Source organism: Aspergillus nomiae (genome assembly GCF_001204775.2).
Source record: "Aspergillus nomiae NRRL 13137 chromosome Unknown contig00497, whole genome shotgun sequence".
NCBI classification, from domain to species: Eukaryota; Fungi; Ascomycota; class Eurotiomycetes; order Eurotiales; family Aspergillaceae; genus Aspergillus; species Aspergillus nomiae.
Window position 1 is genome coordinate 1 of NW_015378552.1, and position 22,664 is coordinate 22,664.

The following is a 22,664-nucleotide window of genomic DNA, read 5'->3' on the forward strand; positions in this document are numbered from 1 at the left end:
AAAAAAAAACGCCTAATTAAGGGCCCTAACCCGAGAAATAAGCTATAACACGACATCTCTATAGGTCCATAGGGTAGCTTGGCCTAGCTGAACCCCAACCGAGCGTCGCCAACCAAGCTGAGCGCTAGTCTGCAGCTTGGATCATGGGTTCTGCAGATATCGTCGCATAGATGCAGCAGACTCCACCTCCCCAGCGCGGCTTGTATATTAAGAGCCCGAAAGAAAAGGGTGGCAGAAACAAGGCCGAACATCTGACATTCCCATCTCGCATCTGCAGATGGGCCACTGCCAGGGCTGGATGACCACTCACGGCTTTACGTCTGGTGGCTCTAGCCTCTCCGATCAATGACATGTCTCGGCTTTGAGAAGTCGCCGACTACCCACTCTGTAGCTGTTTGAGCTAATTCTCTTAGTGAGGTGTAGGTGGGGACGCATGTTTGTATCTTGTTTGGGGTTAGGTTGTGATGAGTGACCAGCCACTGCGTATTGCTCGCATCGATTGCCTGAGTTAGATATAGCTTCTTCTTTTTTGTTCTTTTTCAGTGCTTGGTTGGGATCCGTATGGGGTTGTTGGGAGATGCTATTGTAGGCTGGTGAAGGGAACAGTGTGTTTTAGTGTCCTATGTGGTGAGCTTGGTCTGGGTTGGGAACCAGAATATTTTCAAGGTCTGTGGCAGCTTGGTCACTCCAGCAGATCAATAGCGATCTCTGTGAACCAAGTGATGTAGATAGCTTGGTCTGAGATCTCTGCACGCTGCATGGGCCTCTATAATATGAATCTATATGGAGGTCTGGTACGGAGCAGAGATGCATGGTCGATCCATCCAGAGATTCACGATACACGGTATATTTAACACGGAAACACATCTCTCCGGCATAGACAACACAGTGACACACAGCAGAAATGTCTTACATCCGACTCCGGGTCTCCAGAGACGAGCTAAGCACTCGTCCGAATGCTGGGCATATACGCGGCGGAGTATCGTGTCTGTCGCGTCGCCAGACAAGACGGTCATCCTCGGCGGGTCGGAGGGGGCAGCCTCGGTGAGCAGGAGCAATTAACGATGACGCCGAAAGGTAGGATGACGCCTGTGGGCCTGTCAGACTGTGCAAGTGGAGAGAGAACGGGGACGTGACCATCCGAGAATCGTTAGGTGTCCGTCCCGGACGAATTCGGTTACGGGAGAGAAGCCGAAGTGGCCAGGCTAATGCCACCCATATCACCCTCGAATTTGATTAACCAGGGCCTTCATGGGGTCGATTGGCATGTGTTTTCTCCATCGTGGTCGGCAATTGAGCACGTCAAGACCGGACAGGAGGTTGAGAAGGAACAAAAAAAAAAAAAAAGGACAATCCTTCGAGGAAGAGGTTCCACATTCCATGTAGCTATTGAATTGACTTCATGATGCCGATCATGGTACCGAAGGAACCGGCGAATTAAGAGGCTCGTATTTGACCAGCCACGACCAAACTTCGTCTCTGATATCCCTCGCGCCGCGAGTCTAAATGCACAACAAATTGGACGTTTCCGCTGTCTGCGAATCCTTCGCGACCGTAACCGAAGTCAAAAGATCACAAAATTGATTGCGTTCCTTGAACCGTCAACCGAGGTCGGATCGCTTAATTGGGAAAAAGCGAAGATCCAGAGCAACAAAAAAAACGATTATCGTGTTGTTAGTCACGGGGGTCGGAGGAGCCCCAGAATCAGGCCACAATGGCATTAACTTTCGATGGGGCTCGGATTCAGAGCAAAAAATCACCCCATTTGGTCCACTTCTCTTTAGTTTACCCGTAGACAGACAGAGAGAGGAAGACCTCTGGCTGTATTTTCCGATCACACGACATTTTTCTTCCCTGGTTGAGACCCTGGTCGGGCTGGTATAGGCTTCCTGTTTCTTTTCTTCCAATCCTTCCACGGCTTCGATGCCACTTGGGGATCACGGATCGAGGCTGAGATCTCTCTCCCACCTCCGATAGCTACGCGTCGCTCTGCTAACTCGATATGATTAACCTCCTAACGCATTCTAAAACTACACCGCTGCGGGATGATGTCAGCCTGGCGAGACAACCGTTGAGGGCTACCCGGAATAAACTACTACAAATGTGCACTAGTCCACCCAATTAATATAAAAATAAAATGTCTTCCCTGAGACTCGGTCGGGAATCGGACCCGAATAGTGGAGGACAAGTCCCATCCAGGCATCCATTTCTGTCTGGCATTCGAACTAGTAGGACGGAATGCCCCGTATACGCTGTGAGACATGGGGAACGTCGTCGGTAGAAGGAGACAGCCTCGACAGTCGTAGAGACTTCAGTTATTAGGCGAGGTACACATCCATTAAAGGGGTTCGTTCACTGGATCTGACATTCGGGGACTCCATCCCGAGTCGGTAGAATTCGATAGAGACAGTACAAGTAGTAGTATCGAAACCGAGATTCGCAGACTCATCCTGCCGAGCATCAGAGAATCAGACAAGCGACCTGCACGTCATTCGCATCTCCATCTCCGATAATTCCCATACCTGGATATCTGGATGACCGTCGCGGACCCTGACTCAGTATCAACATCAATTCCAAAGCCCAATCACGTCCAAGCGAAAATTAATAGGCACATCCTTCGACCCACTGCACCACGTGTTTCATGAAGAGAATAGGCGCTCACCAGCTGAATCCGGAGAGAGACCGGGAAGATCCCTCCATAGAACGGATCATAGGAAAAAGAAAAACGAAAGAAAAAATAGCAAAGACATACTAGTGCACAGTAGTATCCCGTCGTACAGCCCTGCATCAGACCACTGGGGAAGAGGAAGAAGAAAAAAAAAGCCTGTTATCCTCGGTAGGTAATATCGCCAGGTTTCGGGATCCTTTTCTTTTCTCTGGCCTGACAAATGCGCCTCGTAATGGAGTTGAATTTATCAGTGTTTTTGGCTTTTTCTGCCCTTTTCTTTCATTCTTAGGGTGAAATGATCTGCCTATGAGCGTTTTGTTTTTTTTTTCCGGCATTGGATACCATGGAAGGCTTCCGTGTGGATTGATAGTATGCTTCCTTGTCCTGGCTTTGGGCTCATTAATTATTTCCATTTAATTATTTTTATTATTAAACCCTTAATTATTATTATTTTATTATTTCAATCCTGTGAACCAAGGTCTCCATAGATCTATATAATCATGCAATACCTCACGTCTCCGGCCAGGTCTTGAGTCATCATCGTTTCTTAGATTCTTCTACCATCCTTCTATCTTTCCTATCTATAACTCCAAGATAACCCCAGGTGTTCGTCACTAAGATCTCTCCTGCTTCTTAGTTCAATCCTTCCAACAGGAAACCATTTACATCATTCATCTCTCTCCCCTACTCTACTCCAAGCAAGCCAAGATGGACGGACTATACTTCGACTCCAGTCGGCCCATAAAACATGTCGACCGAAAGGCACTCTACACCCGGCTAGAGGCCCGCATCAACTATCTCCAAGACTTCCTGGACTTCAATTCTGGTATGCTCTACTGTGGATGTTATATCTCGTGGATAATCATTGGTCGTAAACGGATGCTAACGCGGTCATCGCCATCAGCTGACGTCGAAGCCCTGACAACCGGCTCCAAGTACATCAAAGCCCTCATCCCCGCCGTCGTCAACATCGTCTACAAGAAACTCCTGGAGCAGGATATCACGGCCCGGGCCTTCCACACCCGGGATACGGCCGACGAGAGACCGATCGAAGAGTTCTACAGTGAGGAGAGTCCGCAGATCTTGCGCCGGAAGATGTTCCTCCGGTGGTACTTGACCAAGCTCTGCTCGGATCCCACCCAGACGGAGTTCTGGCGGTATCTCAATAAAGTTGGGTGAGTATCCTCTTACATGACCATTGCACTTTTGGTGTTGATCTCGGGATCTAACGGTGGTTGATCAGTCTGATGCACGCCGCACAAGAACGCATGCACCCCCTCAACATCGAGTACATCCACATGGGCGCCTGTCTGGGCTTCATCCAAGACATCTTCACCGAAGCGCTGATGTCACACCCGCGCCTGCAGCTGCAGCGCAAGGTGGCCCTCGTCCGCGCCATCGGCAAAATCATCTGGATCCAGAACGACCTCATCGCCAAGTGGCGGATCCGCGACGGCGAAGAATATGCTGATGAGATGTCGCAAATGACCCTGGACGAGCGGGAGGGATTCCTCGGCGACAAGAAGATCCTGGGCGACAGCAGCAGCACGTCCGCCAGCTCAAGCGACGACGATCGCTCCAGTGTGCACAGCAGTATAGCCCCCAGCATTGCGCCTTCCACGATCTCGGCATGCCCCTTTGCGGATATGGTCATGAGCAATTCGGCGGCGTCGACATCGGAGACGAAGATCTGGGCTGGGAAGTGATTGACCAATAATTGCTTATCGGTCGAGAAAGCTTATCTGGGAAGCAAATTATGATGCGCCACGGCAAGGGAAGCATTCAGGGATCAAAAGGCATGGCTGGCGTAAGGGACTAGATGATTACCTCCTTTTTCTTTTTCTTTTTCTTTTTTTACTCTTTGTTCCTCTTTTTCTTTATTTCTTTTCGAGAGTGTTGACGAGGCTTTTGCTCGTCTAGAAGCATGCATGGCGGGTGTTTGGGCTTTCTGATCTTTTGCACAATATAATCCAACGATATCCACTTACTGGTCTATGGCATCCCCTCTCTATCTTTACTTAGCATAGAAGCAAGCAACAGACAGATTTCGGTTTTTTTTCATATGATTTTTTTGTTGATTATGTGATGTGGATCCTTCGTCACTCCCAACCTTGAAGAGAGAGATCATTGCATATCGGAATCGAGACCACCGAAGCCATGGGAACACGGAAACAAACTTTGTTCTGAAGCCCGATTCATCGGGAGACGGATTTCCAAGCTTCGGGCGGATATATCGCGTGCAATGAAGGTCCCCGACAAAGTTTCGAAGAATCGATGCACGGCGGATCCACGGTTATGTCAACTAGGGAAGTTGTCAAAATTCAATCTATTTCAGATTAAGTTTTCATTGCGATCAATTATTGGGCCAAGACATGGCAGCTGGAGATGGCCGAAGCAGATGAGGGATTTTTTGCTCTGTTCTCTTTCTGGAAGACATTAAAACTTTGAAGACCCTCGCAATATCCTGGTCGCTTTTCCTAGCCAGTGGGGAGTGATTCAAACACGATGTAGGCAGAAGAGATACATAATAAGATAAGGTAGATTGGACGCTGCAGCTACTTTCGGGTGAAATCACGAGATCGCGTCGATCACCTGCCATCCTTTCAGTTTTCCGTGAGAGGGCCCGAGTCCCGAGTCCAGGGGCGTCAATATATCAGAAACCACTTCAGGAGATCATCTTATTGCCAACGGTATGGAGTATTGGTCTGGAAGACCCACCTCGGGTTTACGGAATAAGCATTTACGGTAGCGACCAACAGAACTCACAAGGACCCCAACTCGCTCTCCCGGATTTAGGGGTTTACGGTGTACGGCAGGTTGGGGTACCTTACAGAAGACCGCGCGGAGCAGCATGGCGGCAAATTGGGCACAATGAATCATGTAGTGACAGCAGGTTGTGATTGGCCCTTGATTGCTGTGTCCAACCCCACCGCGTCCGCATTCCAATGCAAGTCGCCCATGATGCATGCTGGAGGTTAGTGACGTGCCTCGAACATCATCCTAGCCAGCAGCGCTGATATCAATGGTATCGGAACAAAAAGAAACGAGTCAGAGTCGGACAGCGTGTTGATGGTGTTGACATCGTTGTCCCGCACCAGCAACCACGACCATCCCCGAGAGTGAAGTTGATTTGTTGTCGTCCTGCCCCCCTAGTTAATCTTATTTGCAAGAAAGACGCAACGAACAAAGACAAGATGTGATCATCACGTTCCGGGGGGAAAGACAAACTCCCCAAACCTCGATTGGGCTGCAAAGCGTACCACTCCCAGGAGCGAATGAGAAGACCGTAACACCCACAACGAGCCCCAAAGAAGGCTCCAGATCGTCGTCTCCCTTGACCGGGAGTTGTACAGGTTCGGCTCCACTGCCGGGAAAGTTACCGAAATTCTCTCCCCTCACTTTAGTCGATGCATAAGTGTCTCCAACGGCCATGCTTATTGGGAACTGTCTTTTTGGGTTGCGCCGTCGGTCTGGGACCATTCTTTGCTCTCCCGTCCTTTTCCCCCTTTAAATATAACACACCTCTCCCCTCGCGGCCCTACCTTGGCTCCGTTAGGAAAGCCGTTCACTTGACTAAGAATAGTTCGATTCCTTTTCACGGGTGCTGCTGATTCAGCAAGGGGAGAGTAAAAAAATCAAAAGGATGTCTGCAAACGGTACGAACAGCAAAGGGGTAATCCCGCTGATCATTAACAATAACTCGGTCGTGACGGAGACTATCTTCGATGTGCACAACCCGGCGACGGGTGAAGTCATTGACCGCTGTGCCAGTGCGTCCGTTGACGATGTCAACCGTGCGGTGGAGGCAGCGAAGGCAGCCTTCCCGGCGTGGAGCAAGACAAAGCCGTACGATCGTAGGGATATCCTCACGAAGGCGGCAGACATTATGCTTTCCCGAAGAGGAATTGATCAAGTATCAAATGGAGGAGACGGGCGCGGGCAGAATGTTCGTGGAGAAGACATTCGAGATGGGCGCCGCATTCATCAAGGACTTCGCTGCACGAATTCCATCCATCGAGGGCTCAGTCCCATCGGTATCCGAACAGGGCGAATGTGCGATGGTCTTCAAAGAGCCTTACGGGGTGGTCTTGGGAATTGCGCCATGGTATGTACTTCCCACTGTAGACGCAAAGCATCAATCAGCACAGAGATAAGTTTGGTCGTTACTAACCATCTGCATTCAGGAACGCCCCCTATATACTTGGGACCCGCGCCATCGCGCTTCCACTTGCCGCAGGCAATACAGCAGTTTTAAAGGGCTCCGAACTGTCCCCCAAGTGTTTCTGGTCTATTGGCGATATCTTCAGGGAAGCTGGTCTTCCCGCAGGATGTCTCAATGTAGTCTACCACCGACCCGCTGACGCAGCGCCTGTGACCACTGCTCTTATTGCCCATCCAGCCGTTCGCAAAATCAGCTTTACCGGCAGCACCCAAGTAGGATCTATCATCGCATCCACTGCCGGTAAATATGTGAAGCCCGTCGTCCTCGAACTGGGCGGCAAGGCATCAGCTATTGTATTGGACGATGCCAACCTGGAGAGGGCCGCCATGTCTTGTAGCCTTGGGGCATTCATGCATGTAAGTACACTTTATCTGATGGTCGTCACTAGTGTCGTTGACACGATTTTAGTCCGGTCAAATCTGCATGTCCACCGAGCGCATCGTCGTGCAGCGGTCCATCGCTGACCGATTCCGCACCCTGCTGGCGGATGCATCCGAGACCGTGTTCGGGAAACATACACCGGCACCGGTTCTTGTGGCATCTGCTGCAGTAAAAAAAACAAGCACTTAGTGTCTGATGCGCTTTCGAAGGGTGCCGACCTTGTTTATGGAGAGCGCAATCCCTCGGAGGAGTCCGGTAATAGCCTGCGGCCTGTGATCGTGGGCAATGTCACCAAGGATATGGACCTCTATTCTGCAGAATCATTCGGCCCTACCGTTTCCCTCATGGTCGTCGACACTGAAGAAGAGGCGGTGGCGCTGGCCAATGACACCGAATACGGCCTCACATCGGCAGTTTTCACAGACAATCTCTTCCGGGGACTACGGGTGGCCAAGCAGATTGAGTCTGGGTGAGTACCCCTCGCATGAGTTTATCGTGGCACTTGCTGATGAGCGTTTAGGGCTGTCCATATCAACTCCCTCACCGTGCACGACGAACCAGTCTTGCCACACGGTGGATGGAAGAGCAGCGGGTATGGCCGGTTCGGAGGACCCGCCGCATACGATGAATGGCTGCAAACCAAGACAGTTACCTGGGTGCAGTAGATACCTCTGAGACATTGGCGGGTTCCCCGAAAGGTACCGTTTATCCGCGCCCAGGGTACAAGATTAGGAACCGCCCCTCCACTATAATATATCCCCATTCCATCCAAGAAACCAATTTCAATAGTTCCCGGACTTGTCTCATCATTCACGAGTAGTACCGCATCTAGACCATATCAAAGCGAGGAACTACCAATCAGCACACTCGTTTCTGGAGGAGCTGAAAGTGAACATTCGTAAGGTTGCATCGTCCGCCTCGAAAGCACAAATGCCATCTTCGGTAGTTCAGTGTGCTTTCGGATGGGTTGGGTCCAGTGTTGACCGCTATTTGCAAAGGGAAAAGTGCAAGTACCTTTTTCGGTATACGGTCGTGCACAAGACATTATAGTCAATCTACCAGCAATTCACCACCGAATACTCTATTCACCAGCCATGGATTTCTTATTCTGGCTAAAGATAGCTGGTGGGCAGTGCAAATCAGACATTGGGTAAATCCAACTCAAGCAGGCCATGCTTGGCTCTCGTACCACCAGACTTGTTTATGTTAATTTTAGTCCCGGCGAACTCCACCCCGGCGGAACCATGGGATAGGCAGAACTAGCCAGTAGATAGGCAGCCTGGGCTCAGCAATCAGCATCCGAGACACCTGCACTAGTCTCGGACGCCACTGCAGTCTATGGCACATGGTCAGTGACACTGTAGCACTTTGCAGCGACAATGGACATCTTCCAGTCCTTCGGATTGGACCGACCTGAGTCACAGGGCTCGATGCCTGGGCTTGGCCCCGGAGTCTGGGTTGCGGCGATTTCCATCGGAGATTTTCCTTTTTTCTTTCCACAGAGTTGGATCTGTACCTGACATGGTTGGTCTTTGAGCCATTGGGTAATTTCCCTGGTGCACCGTAATCAAACCCGTAATCAAAATGTCAGCCCCGTTCCGACGTTTCTAGTGGCAGAAGAACCGTCGGCCGGCTCCACCGACCAAGTCAGGAACAAGAAATGAGCGACAAGGCCAACGAACATCCCTCCCGAGAAAAGACACGGGATGACTTCATACGTTTATCCCAAGTTGCGATCTTCTCTGTTTGCGGGGATCCGTTGTGATGATCAGGATCGGCTTATCGCAAGGATCAGGATCAGAGTCAGGGGACCTTTTGAGTCTCAAACAAAGGTTTCTGAGATGATTCGATCAGCGACCGTGTGTGGGTGAATGTCGTGACCGCACATTGCATTGTGTGGGTGGGGGACAGTAAAATTATCCACTGTTCATAATCATTGTTATTACTATAATTATTATTATTATTATTTCTGTCTCTACCCTCTGGAGAGTGGACACGAGATACTTAGTTTGATTACTCCGACAATTAAAATTAAAAATCTCAGTCTCTGGCGGCTAAAAGATGACCGACACAGCCTGGTGGCGCCCATCTCATCTTGTTGATGTCGGATAAAGAGAAAAAACAATTCCTGTGAAGAAGACAAAGGAAGTGGTAATGAGTCGACCTGAAAAGGAGAAAATCCTGGCAACAAGAAATCGAAAGACGTCGAGGATGAACGGGTGGACATCGTACTGCGTATTTGATGGAGTGTGAAAGTGGAAATTCGGACATTTTCCGGAAGTTAGAATGAGACAGGGATGAAGGCGAGGTACAGGGTACTTGCTGTATGTATGTGCGCGGTATGTCGCCTGTATGTAGTCTGTACTCCGTCGTACTGTATCTACGGGAGGCTGAAGTCATGGCCCCATTGTTGGGTGCCTGAGGGCCAAGAAAATTAATCACGCCCCCCCGCGTGTATTTCTTTTTTTTTTTTTCTTGTCCTCCCTTCACTCTGTCGATCAGAATTATGCTGGTTCATTCCTCGACGAAACAACCTCCACATCTTTCTTGGATGGATTGACATGCCACATTCCTGACTCTGGATTAAACGAGGAAAAGAAAATTCTACGAGATCCCACTGCACCAACGCCTCCCCACGGCCATGCAAGGGTGCACAACGAGGGCTGGGATATACTTCATAAGCTCGGCACCGTTAGTCCTTAGCTTTTGATACTAACGACCCTAACCAAAATGGCAAAGGATCCACGAGACGAGGGGCCCTCCTACAGTACAATTTCGGCCCCTCTTTGATGCACTTTCGTGAAGTCTCCTATTGTTAGTGCCAGCTAATTGCTGGACACTGAACCAGCGATCCGCCAATCATGAGCATCAGGGACTTTCCCAGAGTTCAGGCCTGTTCACAAAGTTCTTGTTGGTTTCTCCAAGATCTGTCGAGCTAGCATTCACTAAAATTGCGACAAGCCAGTCAGAGGGCCCCGGGTCCAGTGAGGTAACATCCTTTCAGGAGCCTGGACGTCTGGAGGATGGCGAGGTTAGCGTCTGGCATTCCACATTTTAGGATGTCTCAACGAATGCCAGGCACGCGCCCGTTAGGATTGGACGGAGAGTCCTGTACTCCATCTTGATTTCATTTCTTATGGCCCCACTGTTGGTGAAATGAGCCGCAAGAAAGAGAGAAGATTCCACTTCCCAAGGGGGTCAGTGACAAGGCCACCACCCTAAGGCTTAGCTGCGGTGACACTCCTCTGGAAACCTTTTTTATTGCCCCCTCTCCCCTCCTCTCGTCCTTTCTTTTCTTCTTTTCCTTCTCTCAGTGTTGTCGTTCTTTTCGCACACCAGTCATTCTTTTGTCTCAGACACTACATCCCACTCCAGTCACTCCTTGATACACAGCTTCCCAGCTTTCCAGCTCTCGCATACCATCTCGAGATTATCTCTATTTTTTTTCGCGTCGATATCGGACCAATTGAAATAAAGAAAGCAAAAATGCGTTTCTCCATCTTCGGTGCTTTCACTGCCCTCGCGGCTCTGGCTACTGCCCACACCGCCCCTGACTACAGCCAGGGTCCCACTGGCAACCCCATCTACACTCCCGGTCTGAACGAGGCCGTGCCCGTGGGCAAGCCCTACTCCATCACCTGGGGCCCTACCACCGAGGGTACCGTCTCTCTGGTCCTTCTCCGTGGTGAGAGCACCAACATGCAGACCCTCGAGACTATTGCCGAGCAGATCCCCAACAACGGCAAGTTCGAATGGACTCCCAGCACCAGCCTTGAGGCCGATGTCACCCACTACGGTCTCCTCCTGGTCGTTGAGGGAACTGGCCAGTACCAGTACTCCACCCAGTTCGGTATCTCCAACCCTAACGGCGGCGCTTCTTCTTCCTCTTCCTCTGCTGCTCCCGAGGTTCCCACCTCGACCGCTGCCAACACCGATGCTCCTTCTTCTTCTGCCACCTCTTACGTGACCTATGAGATCACCACCACTATCTGCCCTGAGACCGAGACCGCTCCCGCCACCGTCGCTCCTACCGCTTCGACCAGCGCTCCTGTCATCCCCCCTCCTGCTCAGTCTCACTCCTGGGGCACTGGCGGCGTTAGCATCCCTGTCGTCTCTCCCACCAACACCCCCTACCTCCCCACCACCCTGCGCAGCACCGCCGCTCCCTCTGGCACTGCCTCCAGCACCACCCCTGGTGTTCCTCTGTTCACCAGCGGTGCTGACCGCAACGCTATCAGCTTCGGTGCGGCCGCTGCTGGTGTTCTTGCTGTCCTCGCTTTCTAAGCGCCTGGCGATCCGGGTAGACCGGCCCAGTCTTCTTGTACACAAGAATTCCCCCATCCTTTTTCTTTTTAATTCTCCGAAGGTTTGCCTTCTAGCAGATAGTAATATCAGCTCTTCGTTGCACCTCACCCAGGTGTGTTTTCTCAGACCATAAACACGCCCCACTTCTCGAGTCGTTCGCTCGACTCACGTGATACCTTCTCTTCATGTAATGAACTTCTCATGTATCTCTTTCAATGGACATGATTTAGCATTTTGTTTCTAATGGCACATGTTTTCGGCACTCAACTTTCCGTAGTTCAACTCCGTGCGGTCAGAGTAGAGTAGAGTATAGTATAGTGCATAAACTATCCAACTACAAAATCCAATCACTCAACAGTAAACAAAATCCTTTCCATCCAGAACCTCCGCTTAAAACAAGCCAGAATAATACCCGCACCTCAAACCCATCATCCCATACCCCCAAAAAGAAGAAAACCCCTCACGTGACAGATAAGACCCCGATAAGGATTTTCCACCCCATCTCCAACCGCAACAAAAAACTCGCAAAAAACACCCCCAAACAAACCAAACGCACTCTCTCTCTCCCCCCAAAAGGTGCTGCAGGCAGTACATTCCCAATCCACGGCATACACTTCCTCCTCCATTCCATCCAACAGAAACCAAAACGAAATAATGGTGCAAGGCTCCCTGAAAAAGAAGGCCGGCACGGGCCCGAAACGGTACGCTACAAATCTAACTCTACAATCCTTTATTTTTTTTCTCTCTATCGCATGGAAGCTGGGACGGTGATAATATGAGGGAATATCAATACATATATTGTTTGTTTGCGCAGAAGAGGCTGATGAGAGTGAGTGAATTAGGCCGCGTGCTCTGGGCCCAAAGCCTGGTCCGAGGCAGATTGCGCCGAAGAAGCAGTCGTTGATTAAACAGCAGAAGATGACGAAGGTTTGTCTTTTCTTTTTTTTTTTTTTTCTTTTTTTTTCTTTCTTTCTTTCTTTCCTTCTCTTTTCCTTGTGTTGCTTTTTGCTTTTGGGGTGCTAGGGACAGGATTTGCTGATTTTTGCTTTGAAGAAACTTACGGCCGGGTTGATTACGAAGACGGAGCGGAATCTTGCGCAGAAAGCCGGGCATTTGGAGCTGTTGGCTGGGGGGAAGAAGGATAAGAAGAAAGAGAGTGGGAATGGGAATAAGGGTGGGAAATAAGTTGTGTTGTGTTGTCTGGTGTGGTGGATCTCTTTCGCAATTCCTGGACATGTCCATTTTTTTCTTCGACATGCTTTGGTTTTGTGAGGTTTACTAAGGTGATGGGTTGTTCGATAGTATACTATAGCGATACGAGTAATGATATTTATAGATACCCTGTTGAACACTGTGGTTGAAGTCGTATGGAGCATGCAGAAGGGGACCTGTGTTGAACCGGACCGGACAGTCTAGAGTCTTATGTCTATCTGCTATGTATTTCATGGGAAGGAAAAGTATGTACTATCTGTAGGCACATACGTACACGCGATCTATCAAATCGTAGCCCAAGATAAAAACCACCGAATCATCGTAAATCATAAACCTGAGACGACGACGGGAAAGGAAATTAAGCAAAAGAAAAAGCAAGAAAAAAAATATGTTAATCGAATAGAAAAGACGCTGTAAAGGGTATCTCAAATCTTGTTTCCGTTCCAGTCCACCGCTGATTTCGCCTTTTTAGGGTTTTTTTGTCGCTTCTAATGGGCGATCTTAGAGGTACCATTCGGGGCACCCGCCTGTTCGACCAGCTCCTTGCCTCGGTCGATCCATCGCTGGAATCCATCATCGGTAGGGTCGACTGGGAAGTCATCCCAGACCGCATTCTCGGTGTCGGCGTAGGTCGACCACACCCCCTTGGGAACTTCGGCGGCGCACCAGGAAGGAAGCTTAGCCAACACGCAGGTGTAATACACATAGAGAATCCGACAGAGCAGGTCGACCCGATCCACATAGTGCTGCTTGCTCGGGTCGGGCTCTTGGCCACCATCTCCAAGGCGCTTCCACCAGGACACCCGCCAGCGGAGTGTGAGGAGAATATTTCCTAGCTCGTTCAAGAAACGCAGGTGCGTCTCCTGGGAGATCTGCTTCCATTTGATGTTGTAGAAGTCTCGTTCCAACTTCCGGAACCCTTCAACCTCCAGCATCCGGCACACAATGCGGGAAAGCTGTGCCGCTAGGAGAATCTCACGTCGATCATCCGCATTATGGATATCCATTGGCCTTTCCTGGGCTCCTGAGTGGAGAGGAACAAAACTATAGCTCGCACGACTGGGCATGTTGTTCCAACGTGAGAGTAAAGTCTGCGGTGCAAGATCGTCAGCAATCTCGTTCACGTAATGAGACGGCTGGGGATACTCACATAGAAATTGTTCATTGGGTCACAATCTTTGACACAGGTCAGCCAGTTCTTCGACTTATCTTTCGATTCGACGATCCGTCGGTCGATGAACTCGAGGAAGTTCGACCGAGAGTTGCCATTGTAATCGCTCAGGCTCCTCAGGAATTTGTAAGTTTCTCCCAGGTCAAGAACATATAGAGAACCCCAGGCTTGACTAGCGCGGATGTTGAATCGTCCTTGCCGTTCACCGAGGAAAGAGATGAGATCGTTCAAGTCGAACTCGACCGGAATATCCATCCGAACGCGGCCTGTCCTATCCAATGTAGGGTGGTTGACGGCCCGTTGAGCTAGGTTTGTTAGTAGATGACCAAGATGGCAACAAATGGAGAGTCTACATACAGACATAGTTACATGTTCCATACTCCACAATGTTTGCAAAGCAAGCCCGTGCACACGGTTGCTCGTGGAGCGTAGGACGACAAGCATCGCACGGAGCGTTTCCGTCACACTGTTCCGATCTCATTAGTACTCGCTACGAGTCAAAAGGGTGATCCCCGGGGGAAACATACCTTTCGCTTGTTCAGACGACACTGCACGCAGGTATCCTTGTTCTTCCTGCGCAATCCAGCGTTTGCCCGACCGACCATGCTCAGAGGTCCTTTACGGCGCGCCCCGCGTGGCGGGGAGACGAAGTCCGCGGAAGCGATGGATCCGCCCTGGCCATCCTCTTGAACAATCTGCAGGGGCTTGGGCTGACCGAGGTCCAAAGAATGGTTTGAGCCGCGCTGTTTACGTTTCCGAACAGTCGCCGCAGACTGCAGTGCAAGGGCCTGTGGCCGAACAGTCGACCGTTGTGCTGCCGACGATGATGCCCGAGACCGTGATGGGACCGCAACAAAGAATGACTCTGATGGCGTCTCACTCACCATAAACGCCGTCGCGCTCGGAAGGGGCTGTGCCATCTCAGGCTCATCCTTCTGAGCGCCCTTCCAAGGACCTTCTTCGTCCAGCTGTCGATCAGCGAATGCCGGGGCATCGTCGCTCGTCGCAGAATAGGAACATTCGTATACACCAGCAGAAAGGTCGCCGGACACCGACGAACTCTCCGACTTGTACTGAAAACCATCCTGTCCCGGTTTTTCTTCTTTGAAAAATCCCGGGCCCGGCGGGACAGTTGACAGTGAGGCCGGCGAGGTCATGTTCGAGGGAAGCTGGGATTCCAGACTGTCGAGCCAGCGCGATTCGAGGGACCTCAACGGGGTCTGAAAATCGCGGACCATGTTCATTTCCTTGTTTGGCAGTTCCGATCCCAGGGGAATCGTAGCTGGGGTTGTTTGATTCGCCATGCTCTCGGGGGAAGGGTTAGTAGAAGGCTCCGTCCAAACGTCCGGAGCATTGAAGGTGAAGGGCTGGGGCATGCTCTGAAACGCCAAAAAGTGCTCCGGTGGGATGTCCGACAGCCCATGCCCCTGCGGGAGCTCCCCTACATCATCGACAATGACGGTGTTCGTCGAGGCGGCGGGTTCTTTGCTGTAGGGATAGAGGAGCGGGGGTGCATCCATGGGGATTCCGGCCGTCATGGCGTTGAACAGTGGAAAATGTGGCCATGACTCATCCAGCTGGAAGTTATCGTCGGCCGAGGATGGCAAGGTTCTCGGACTGACGGTGCCGCTGACGGTGCCCTCGATCGGTCCATCGTGGATACTAAATTTCTCCGGTGAGGTCGTCTTGCTATCAGGGTGATCCCCATCAGCTTGATACACGGGACAAGAAGGTCAGGGGGAAACCGCACCTGTTCTCACCACTGTGGAAACGACAGGATTGATCTAGATAGGCGGCATTGGAATGGTTTTTCGCCAGGGACCCCGGAAGGGAATTCAACTCGACGATATCAGCATCGTCCTGGGTCGAGTCTTGGCTGTTGTCCCACTCTAGCGGTTGCTCGTATGACGGATGTTCCCAGGGGGGGATCGAAAAAGCAGCGTCGGTTTGCCAGTTATCCAGAATTTTGGGGTCAATGCCCGCAGCCGTACCAGTACTCCCGCAGTCCATACAGGGGAATGGGAGTCGGGGGGGGGAGAGGGAGAGATGTGGTTGACCTCGACGGAGCTGACCAGGCCTTGGCGCGTGTGTTGTTGAGGATGCGTCGTGGTTCAGGGACGGAGGCTCTCGCAACAACCAAGAGCACCGACAACGACGCGGAATCTATTAAATAGCGAACAATATGACTCTCGTCGGGAAACGGCAGGGAGGCGATGGAGGTGAGATGATGAAAAGATGATGGTGTGACTTGGATGAGAGGTAGAAATTCGCAATGCGCTGACTTGTTCCCCACCAAAGATTTTGCGGCGATCGGCCTTCCGGTACTAAAACTGCTAAGTTCAGGGCCGCACAGACCAAATCCTGATTGTGTAATTCACCACGTTTCACTTTGGGTGGTTGATTCCAGGGAATGTGGGTGGGGGGAGGGAGAAAGAGGTCTCCTTATTTATTTTTACTTCCGATCGAAGTACAGCGAGCGTGGATCAGGTATAAGAGTTAATAAGAGTTAAATCTCAGTCTGAACTCTCAGGCGGAGGGGAATGATCATCGACCAGACACCTTGCAGGGGTGATTACTGCGCGGTGATCGTCCAGCGCTGAGATGATTTCCTGTACTCCGTCCTACACAGTACTAGTCAGACTGGCTAGTCAGTCACTCCATAGGTTGACTGGACTCCATCCATTCTTTTTCTTTTTTTTTCTTCTTTAATTTCTGTACCACCGCTGCATCCGACTGACCCGTACCTTATTTCTGGTTGGTTGGTTAAATAGAGAAGCTAAAGAAGCCACTAATAAGTTAGTTTATTGAGACTAAAACTATGACAAGACTGGGATTACGCGACGGAATCATCTCATGGAAAACGAGGACTGGTGGAACGAGCATTGCCCCATGTGCCCTTGGCTGAGCGCTCTGACTCGCACATTCAATCCTGACCCGCTATCGGGGCATCGTGAATACAAAAAAGAGAGATTCAACAACCGATTATCATTGTTGAGCAACCCTAACATCATCTGCAATCGGTCAATCGGCAACAGGGATCATGCTATTCTAGAAGGACCCTTTCTGGTTTGCTCTTGGGATGGCTCCACCGATCTTGGTGATCATGATCCTCGTCCAAGTTGCCCCTGGGTCCGAAGTCGCCTCACGATGCGAGAACAAAGAAAGTAAAAGACAAAAAAAGAACAGATGGCCGGTAGTGTACAGTGTACATAGGGGAATAGGTCCAACGGCGGAGGAGTAATAAATTAAGGTCCACGTTAACCTTCCGTATCGCTGAGGCAGAGTATACTCTGTACTATGATAGATATATATATAGAAAAGTATCCCGGCAATTGATATGGGTTAATCTCCCTCTGTGTTTCTCTTTTTTTACCCAGAAAGAGTATGCGGAGCTCATTGAACCCAGTCACTAACTAGAAAAATTCTGATTTCGGCTTCAGCGTCTCCTGATCCTCTCCTGAAGCAAAACCTGGATCCTCACTCGGTGGATAACTATGAATTAGGATGGATTATTAACGTCGCTTCCAAAGTCTCAGGGCGCTAGACCTATCCAGGAAGGCATCACACGAGCCCCGAAGCCCTGAACAGACGCCAATATGAATTCATGCATATACCCCTTAACAGTCAATAGTATAAGTCCTGGCACAGGGAGTTCACCTGTTGGTCCAAATCATATCTTATCATTGATTGCTGTACTCCGGACCGCAATTGACCATCCCTCCAAACCAAATCGGATCGGACTAGTGATGTGAGACAAGATCTCAAGAAACACAATGTCCGACGAACAAACCCTATAAGGACACAAGAATGTGTCCCTTCGGAGTCGAGTCCCATATCAGTCTAGCATTGTGTATCGTATATATAATACATATATATATCGTCGATTGTCTCGACAATCCCCCGTCTTGCAGAAAGGACGAGAGGCAGGAGTATATAAACATCACCCAACCCGGCAGTCTCCCACGTCACCTGATGGCTCTGAAACAGAGTCTTCCGATGAAAGACCATCTGACCATTCGAGAATTTCCATTGCCGCGGCTGTGATTAGTTTCCCAGCTGCTCACTAACCGTTATTTGCGGACGGTGACATTGTCGTTCTCCACGAGTGCGATGGTTCTTCACCGCAGCCTCTTTTCGGGATACCCGTGGTCTGGTTCGGTATGGCGCCGTACGGTAATCTTTCCATGGTTCCGCAGCGATTCTGGTTCCGTGCGGGTGGTATGGTCTCAGTCATGACCCATACACAATACCAACATTCCGAGATGGAACCCCCCGCAGCTCCAGTATCTTCACCGTGACCACTTTGGAGAGTCTTTCCCCGGTATGTCTTCGGTAGTAGTCGGGGTATGCAGTAATGGAAATGGGCACTCCAGGCTCAATTCTTACCCAGCAGAGTCTGCCCTATAAATACTATCATTCCAACGCGGAACCGGACGAGTGAGATCCAACGAAGTCCAGACATTTGTAGTTCCCAAAAGAAGAGCGGAATCCCGATTTCATCACCACTTGATTTTCCCACCTCCGCCAAGCCCTATAGATCGACAGGCCGAACTACCTTCAACATGCATATCTTGGTATGGAACTTCTAACCTTGTCGCCTTTCCCTCAATGGCTCACCCCCCCCGTCACAAGACCACGACGGACAAATGGAAGAAAAAAAAATTAAAAATAAATTATTCAATGCAGCCAATCCAAACCGGAGAGCAAGAGCACAAGAACTAACCAGAACCCCCCGCGGATTTGCAAGGAAATAGGTGGTGAACGATGATGGACCGCCCTCGAAGCGTCTCTCGCCCTACATTCACCCATTCGTCAACGCCCTCCAAGATGCAGGCCACCTCGTCTCCGTAGCCATCCCCGCCGCCTCGCGATCCTGGATCGGCAAAGCCCACCTGATAGAAGCCGCCCTGAAGGCAACCTACGTACCCCCGTCTGCCTTCCGGGACGACGGCACGTGGGATGAGACCGTCGACTCAGCAGGGACCGAGACCGAGACCCAGCCCGAATGGGTGGTCATCCGAAACGGCACCCCGGCCAGCTGCGTCCAATTGGGCCTGTTCAATCTCTTCCCGGATCGTCCCCCCGTCGACCTAGTCATCTCCGGCCCCAACCATGGTCGCAATGCCTCGACCGTGTACAATCTCTCGTCCGGGACGGTTGGGGGCGCCCTCGAGGCAGCCACCTGCAGCAAGCGCGCGATTGCGATTTCCTTCGGGAGTAAAGATCCGCAGCCGGATGAGATCATCCGCGCCGCGGCGAGACACGCCGTGAAGGTGGTCAATTACCTGTACGAGCATTGGCATGCGGATGTCGAGCTGTATAATCTGAACGTGCCGATGCGGGAGGATGTGGAGAGCAGACCCATCCGCTGGACGGAGGCCTTGCCGTACTACTGGCCGCGGGGTTGCATGTATGGCGAAGTGGCCGCGGACAAGAAGGTGAATGGACACACCGAACCCGCCGTCAACGGGTCGAGCGGGTCGCATCTGAAGGAGATTGATTTTACGTGGGCGGCAGAGTTGTCGGAGATGAAGAAGACACTGCAGTCGAGTCGGGAGGGGACGGATGCGCATACCGTGTTGAACGGTGACACAAGGTATGACATTGACGTCTCCGCTTTTCTTCAGGGCGAGTGTGTTAGATAAGAACTGACTGGTCTTAGTGTCACGGCTCTTCGCGCCAATTTCTGGCATGTCCCTGATCTGGAGGGGCCGATTAATCTTGATGATTGATATGAAGATTGAACAAAACGAGATGATGAGATAACTAGATACCCGCGAAGACTCTCTTTCGGCCTATAGTGCCAGAGACTTCACTGTTGGATTCAATCATTGCATTGGGAGAACATACGGCTGTCGCATATATGCTTTTGTTACATCGCTTGATGATCTTTTTTTTATATATAATAGGGACAGGGAACTCGGTGAGGATTATGTACGCCTGAGGCGGCAAATGTATTTGCAAGTAGCTCTGGTGGCATGGCTGTATTAAGGAGCCGCAGACAAGCAACACAGAAGAACAAGGAGAAAAACGGCATTAGAGTATCATCTGATCGTGGTCTTTAAGAATCTGAATCGCAAGTAGAACAAATGAAGAGACAGCTATGGAACGAAACAACCCTAGAGCGCCCGCGCCACCTCTCCTGCGCCGCTTTCCACGACTGAAGCCTGCTCAGCGCGCATCTTGCCCTTTGCGGCTCCCGCCTCTCCAACCCCCATTCTCCGGGCCACATAGCGTTGCGCCACCACGCCGATAGCTAAAGTGAGCGCTTCTTCGATCCATTCAGCAGCCCATTCACGAGGGTCAACGCCGCCACTTTCGATGATCTCCGCAATGTCTTCTGGAACAGGAGCTCGGTGCCACATGTCATCGGCTGCAGGGTCTTCGGTGGCTGGAACAGCTGCATCGAGCCAGTCAATCCATTTCTGTGGAACCGCCTGGGAAATGGTGTGGAAGCGATGCCGTGAATGGGGTCATGGAGATAGAGAGCGAAGGTCACCTCCTCTTCCGTAGCGCTGGGAGCATCAACTACGCCCGGCGGGGTCGCCTTGTCAGTGGTTGGACCAGCCCGGAACTGCTCGGTGGAGGAAGGTTGGCTAATCGCCTGGATGGCGAGGAAGATATCACTGCTCCGAACAGGGTTGGATTCGCTCAGAACCTGGCTAGCTTGTTTCGCAGCTTCTTCAACTCCACCCTTGGCAGAGAAGAACTCGGTAGCGTAAGACTCTGCGCTTGCGCGAGCGAGCTTGCTAGCCTCTACAGAGCCAGGCACGGCCGAGATGCTGCGAGGGGTTCCAGGCATAACTGTGCGCCACCATGGGCCGTCGCGCCAGCCAGGGGTAGACTGGCTACCCGTTATATCCAACCCCCGTTTTGGCGCAGATTCTTGACCACGTTGGATCACAAGAAGATCTCCACCTTCTACCTGGGACATCACACGAGCGAAGACAGCGTAAACAAGCGGATCAATGGCGGGGTACCCCGAGATATCGTGCGTGATGTGGATTTGAAGGCGTTCATGAGATGAGATCGGGGGGGCGAGAGTGTGGATAAGATTGGTAAACGTAGGAATGGCCATGTTTCGAAGCTCACCACCTTGATAACATTCGTGAGCAAGAAATCGTGCCAGCTGTAAGTGGACGGTACATACCGAAGTCTTTCAGAGCGCCGACATTCCCTTTCACCTGCTGAGCCCATTTCTGGGCTTCTTCATTCTGTTGAATTTCTTTCACTGCCGCTTCAGCCTGCTTCATTGCAGCACTGGCAGTCGCGGTCGCAGTTGCGAAAATGCCTCCCCACCATCCACCACCACCGCTCGAGGCGGACTCTTTGGCTGCTGGTTTCTCGGTCTTGGATGACTGCACATCCGCATCTTTGTCGACCGCAAACGAAACCCGGGCACTCTCCGTGGACTTACGGGGCACGGGTTTCTCCTCACTGGAACGCCCAGTTGAGGGTGTAGCTGCAGCAGGTTGAGGGGATTTGACGGCCGGCCTGGGCTCATTTGTCGATAGACGCGGGGTCCCGGGCCCACTGCTCGGACGCTGGGAAGCTAGGTTATCCAGTTCGGCAAGAATGTCGTCTTCAGTTTGCGCCGTGGTAGCTGGCTTGGAGGCAGGCTGATCCGTGGCCGAGTCGACCCCTAGGTCGTCAAATTGAGCGAGAAGCTCATCGCTGGTTGGTTTCACGGACTTCGGAGGCATCGTGCGTCGCTAGTTCTCGTTCTCACCACGAGTGAGTGTTTAGCATCAGTTGAGAATTGGAGAGCGAAGACTGTATGCAGGTGGACGAAGTAATCAAACGTATGCTCCCTGAGAAAGTCAGTGTTTTGGGCGGTGGAGACCTGATGACCTGTGCCAAGAAGCGTTAGTGTCCACTGTAAATAAGTTTAGTAGGAGGCGTCGACTCGGTTGCATAGGAAATGCATATCATAATAAATCTTCCTGTCGGTCCGGTGAAACACGCAATTTCTTGTTGGATAGATTACCTTTGTTCAGTTATGTGTTTCTGGCCGAGAGTAATAAAAGCATGTTTCAACATGCTAACCACACCGCAGGTTGGCATCGCTACTGGCCAAAGTACCTCGGTTGAAAGCGGTCAATATGATCATGAGAACTACAGAGAACGAGATTCATACATGACTTGAACACATCTGATTTCAATCTCAAGGGTAGATAAAGTGTATATAGCTCTGATATCATGCCAGGAAGACAGCCAAATCGCACACCCTAATACTGTGTAGTGCTTTTAGTAGTAAGCTCAACCACTACTAAACTACTAGTTCGCACGCGCCATCTTCCCATATCGTCGAACCAAAGAGAACCAGCTTTTTCTTGTGATATATACTCGAGAAGTCCCACTGGAAGTTAAAATATTCGTTATAGGGATATACTCGAGTTTTAGAAGCCATGAACAAGCAGATGTTTCAGGTTTTGCAATTATAATTGCCTCGACAGCTTCCCCTACAGCAAAATAGTTTTAAGCCAAAAGAACAAGCCGCATTTGTCTAGGGCCTCACAAACTACTCACCCTGACACTAATTACCAAGCCACATGATTCGGATTGTACGTACATGGATCTCCGCTAGTAGAAAAGTATGCTATCATTGGAACAGTGGACTCGTTTCAAGCAATTTAAAAATAATAAAGGAAAATAACTCGAACAGAGAAGTATACCCTTAGACACAGCTTTTTTTTTTTTTTATT

The 22,664-nt window shown here is 50.8% G+C and overlaps 7 protein-coding genes across 7 annotated transcripts; 5 read left to right on the forward strand and 2 right to left on the reverse strand.

Moving 5' to 3' along the window:
* Positions 1-3,376: 3,376 nt before the first annotated feature.
* Positions 3,377-4,374, forward strand: ANOM_010656 (protoglobin family protein; the record flags this gene model as incomplete). The annotated part of the gene is made up of 3 exons (XM_015555912.1): positions 3,377-3,494; positions 3,573-3,843; positions 3,912-4,374. 3 exons carry the CDS (start codon positions 3,377-3,379, stop codon positions 4,372-4,374), a joined length of 852 nt encoding a protein of 283 aa, XP_015402006.1.
* Positions 4,375-6,311: 1,937 nt separating this feature from the next.
* ANOM_010657 (aldehyde dehydrogenase) lies at positions 6,312-7,974 on the forward strand (the record flags this gene model as incomplete). Its single annotated transcript, XM_015555913.1, has 6 exons — positions 6,312-6,462; positions 6,527-6,773; positions 6,853-7,246; positions 7,299-7,439; positions 7,481-7,740; positions 7,792-7,974. 6 exons carry the CDS (start codon positions 6,312-6,314, stop codon positions 7,934-7,936), a joined length of 1,338 nt encoding a protein of 445 aa, XP_015402005.1. The 3' UTR covers positions 7,937-7,974.
* A 2,783-nt stretch (positions 7,975-10,757) lies between these two features.
* On the forward strand, positions 10,758-11,555 carry ANOM_010658 (GPI anchored serine-threonine rich protein; the record flags this gene model as incomplete). Its single annotated transcript, XM_015555914.1, has 1 exon — positions 10,758-11,555. One exon carries the CDS (start codon positions 10,758-10,760, stop codon positions 11,553-11,555), a length of 798 nt encoding a protein of 265 aa, XP_015402004.1.
* A 675-nt stretch (positions 11,556-12,230) lies between these two features.
* Positions 12,231-12,761, forward strand: ANOM_010659 (DUF2462 domain-containing protein; the record flags this gene model as incomplete). The annotated part of the gene is made up of 3 exons (XM_015555915.1): positions 12,231-12,277; positions 12,419-12,503; positions 12,630-12,761. The coding sequence occupies 3 exons, from the start codon at positions 12,231-12,233 to the stop codon at positions 12,759-12,761; spliced, it is 264 nt and encodes an 87-aa protein (XP_015402003.1).
* A 515-nt stretch (positions 12,762-13,276) lies between these two features.
* On the reverse strand, positions 13,277-15,969 carry ANOM_010660 (uncharacterized protein; the record flags this gene model as incomplete). Its single annotated transcript, XM_015555916.1, has 5 exons — positions 13,277-13,879; positions 13,939-14,264; positions 14,317-14,425; positions 14,487-15,648; positions 15,710-15,969. 5 exons carry the CDS (start codon positions 15,967-15,969, stop codon positions 13,277-13,279), a joined length of 2,460 nt encoding a protein of 819 aa, XP_015402008.1.
* Positions 15,970-18,521: 2,552 nt separating this feature from the next.
* On the forward strand, positions 18,522-19,695 carry ANOM_010661 (5'/3'-nucleotidase SurE; the record flags this gene model as incomplete). Its single annotated transcript, XM_015555917.1, has 3 exons — positions 18,522-18,533; positions 18,714-19,555; positions 19,622-19,695. 3 exons carry the CDS (start codon positions 18,522-18,524, stop codon positions 19,689-19,691), a joined length of 924 nt encoding a protein of 307 aa, XP_015402009.1. The 3' UTR covers positions 19,692-19,695.
* A 383-nt stretch (positions 19,696-20,078) lies between these two features.
* Positions 20,079-21,723, reverse strand: ANOM_010662 (DUF5427 domain-containing protein MTC1; the record flags this gene model as incomplete). The annotated part of the gene is made up of 3 exons (XM_015555918.1): positions 21,110-21,723; positions 20,459-21,054; positions 20,079-20,396 (listed from the first exon to the last, which is right to left on the reverse strand). The coding sequence occupies exons 1-3, from the start codon at positions 21,660-21,662 to the stop codon at positions 20,079-20,081; spliced, it is 1,467 nt and encodes a 488-aa protein (XP_015402007.1). The 5' UTR covers positions 21,663-21,723.
* Positions 21,724-22,664: the final 941 nt, after the last annotated feature.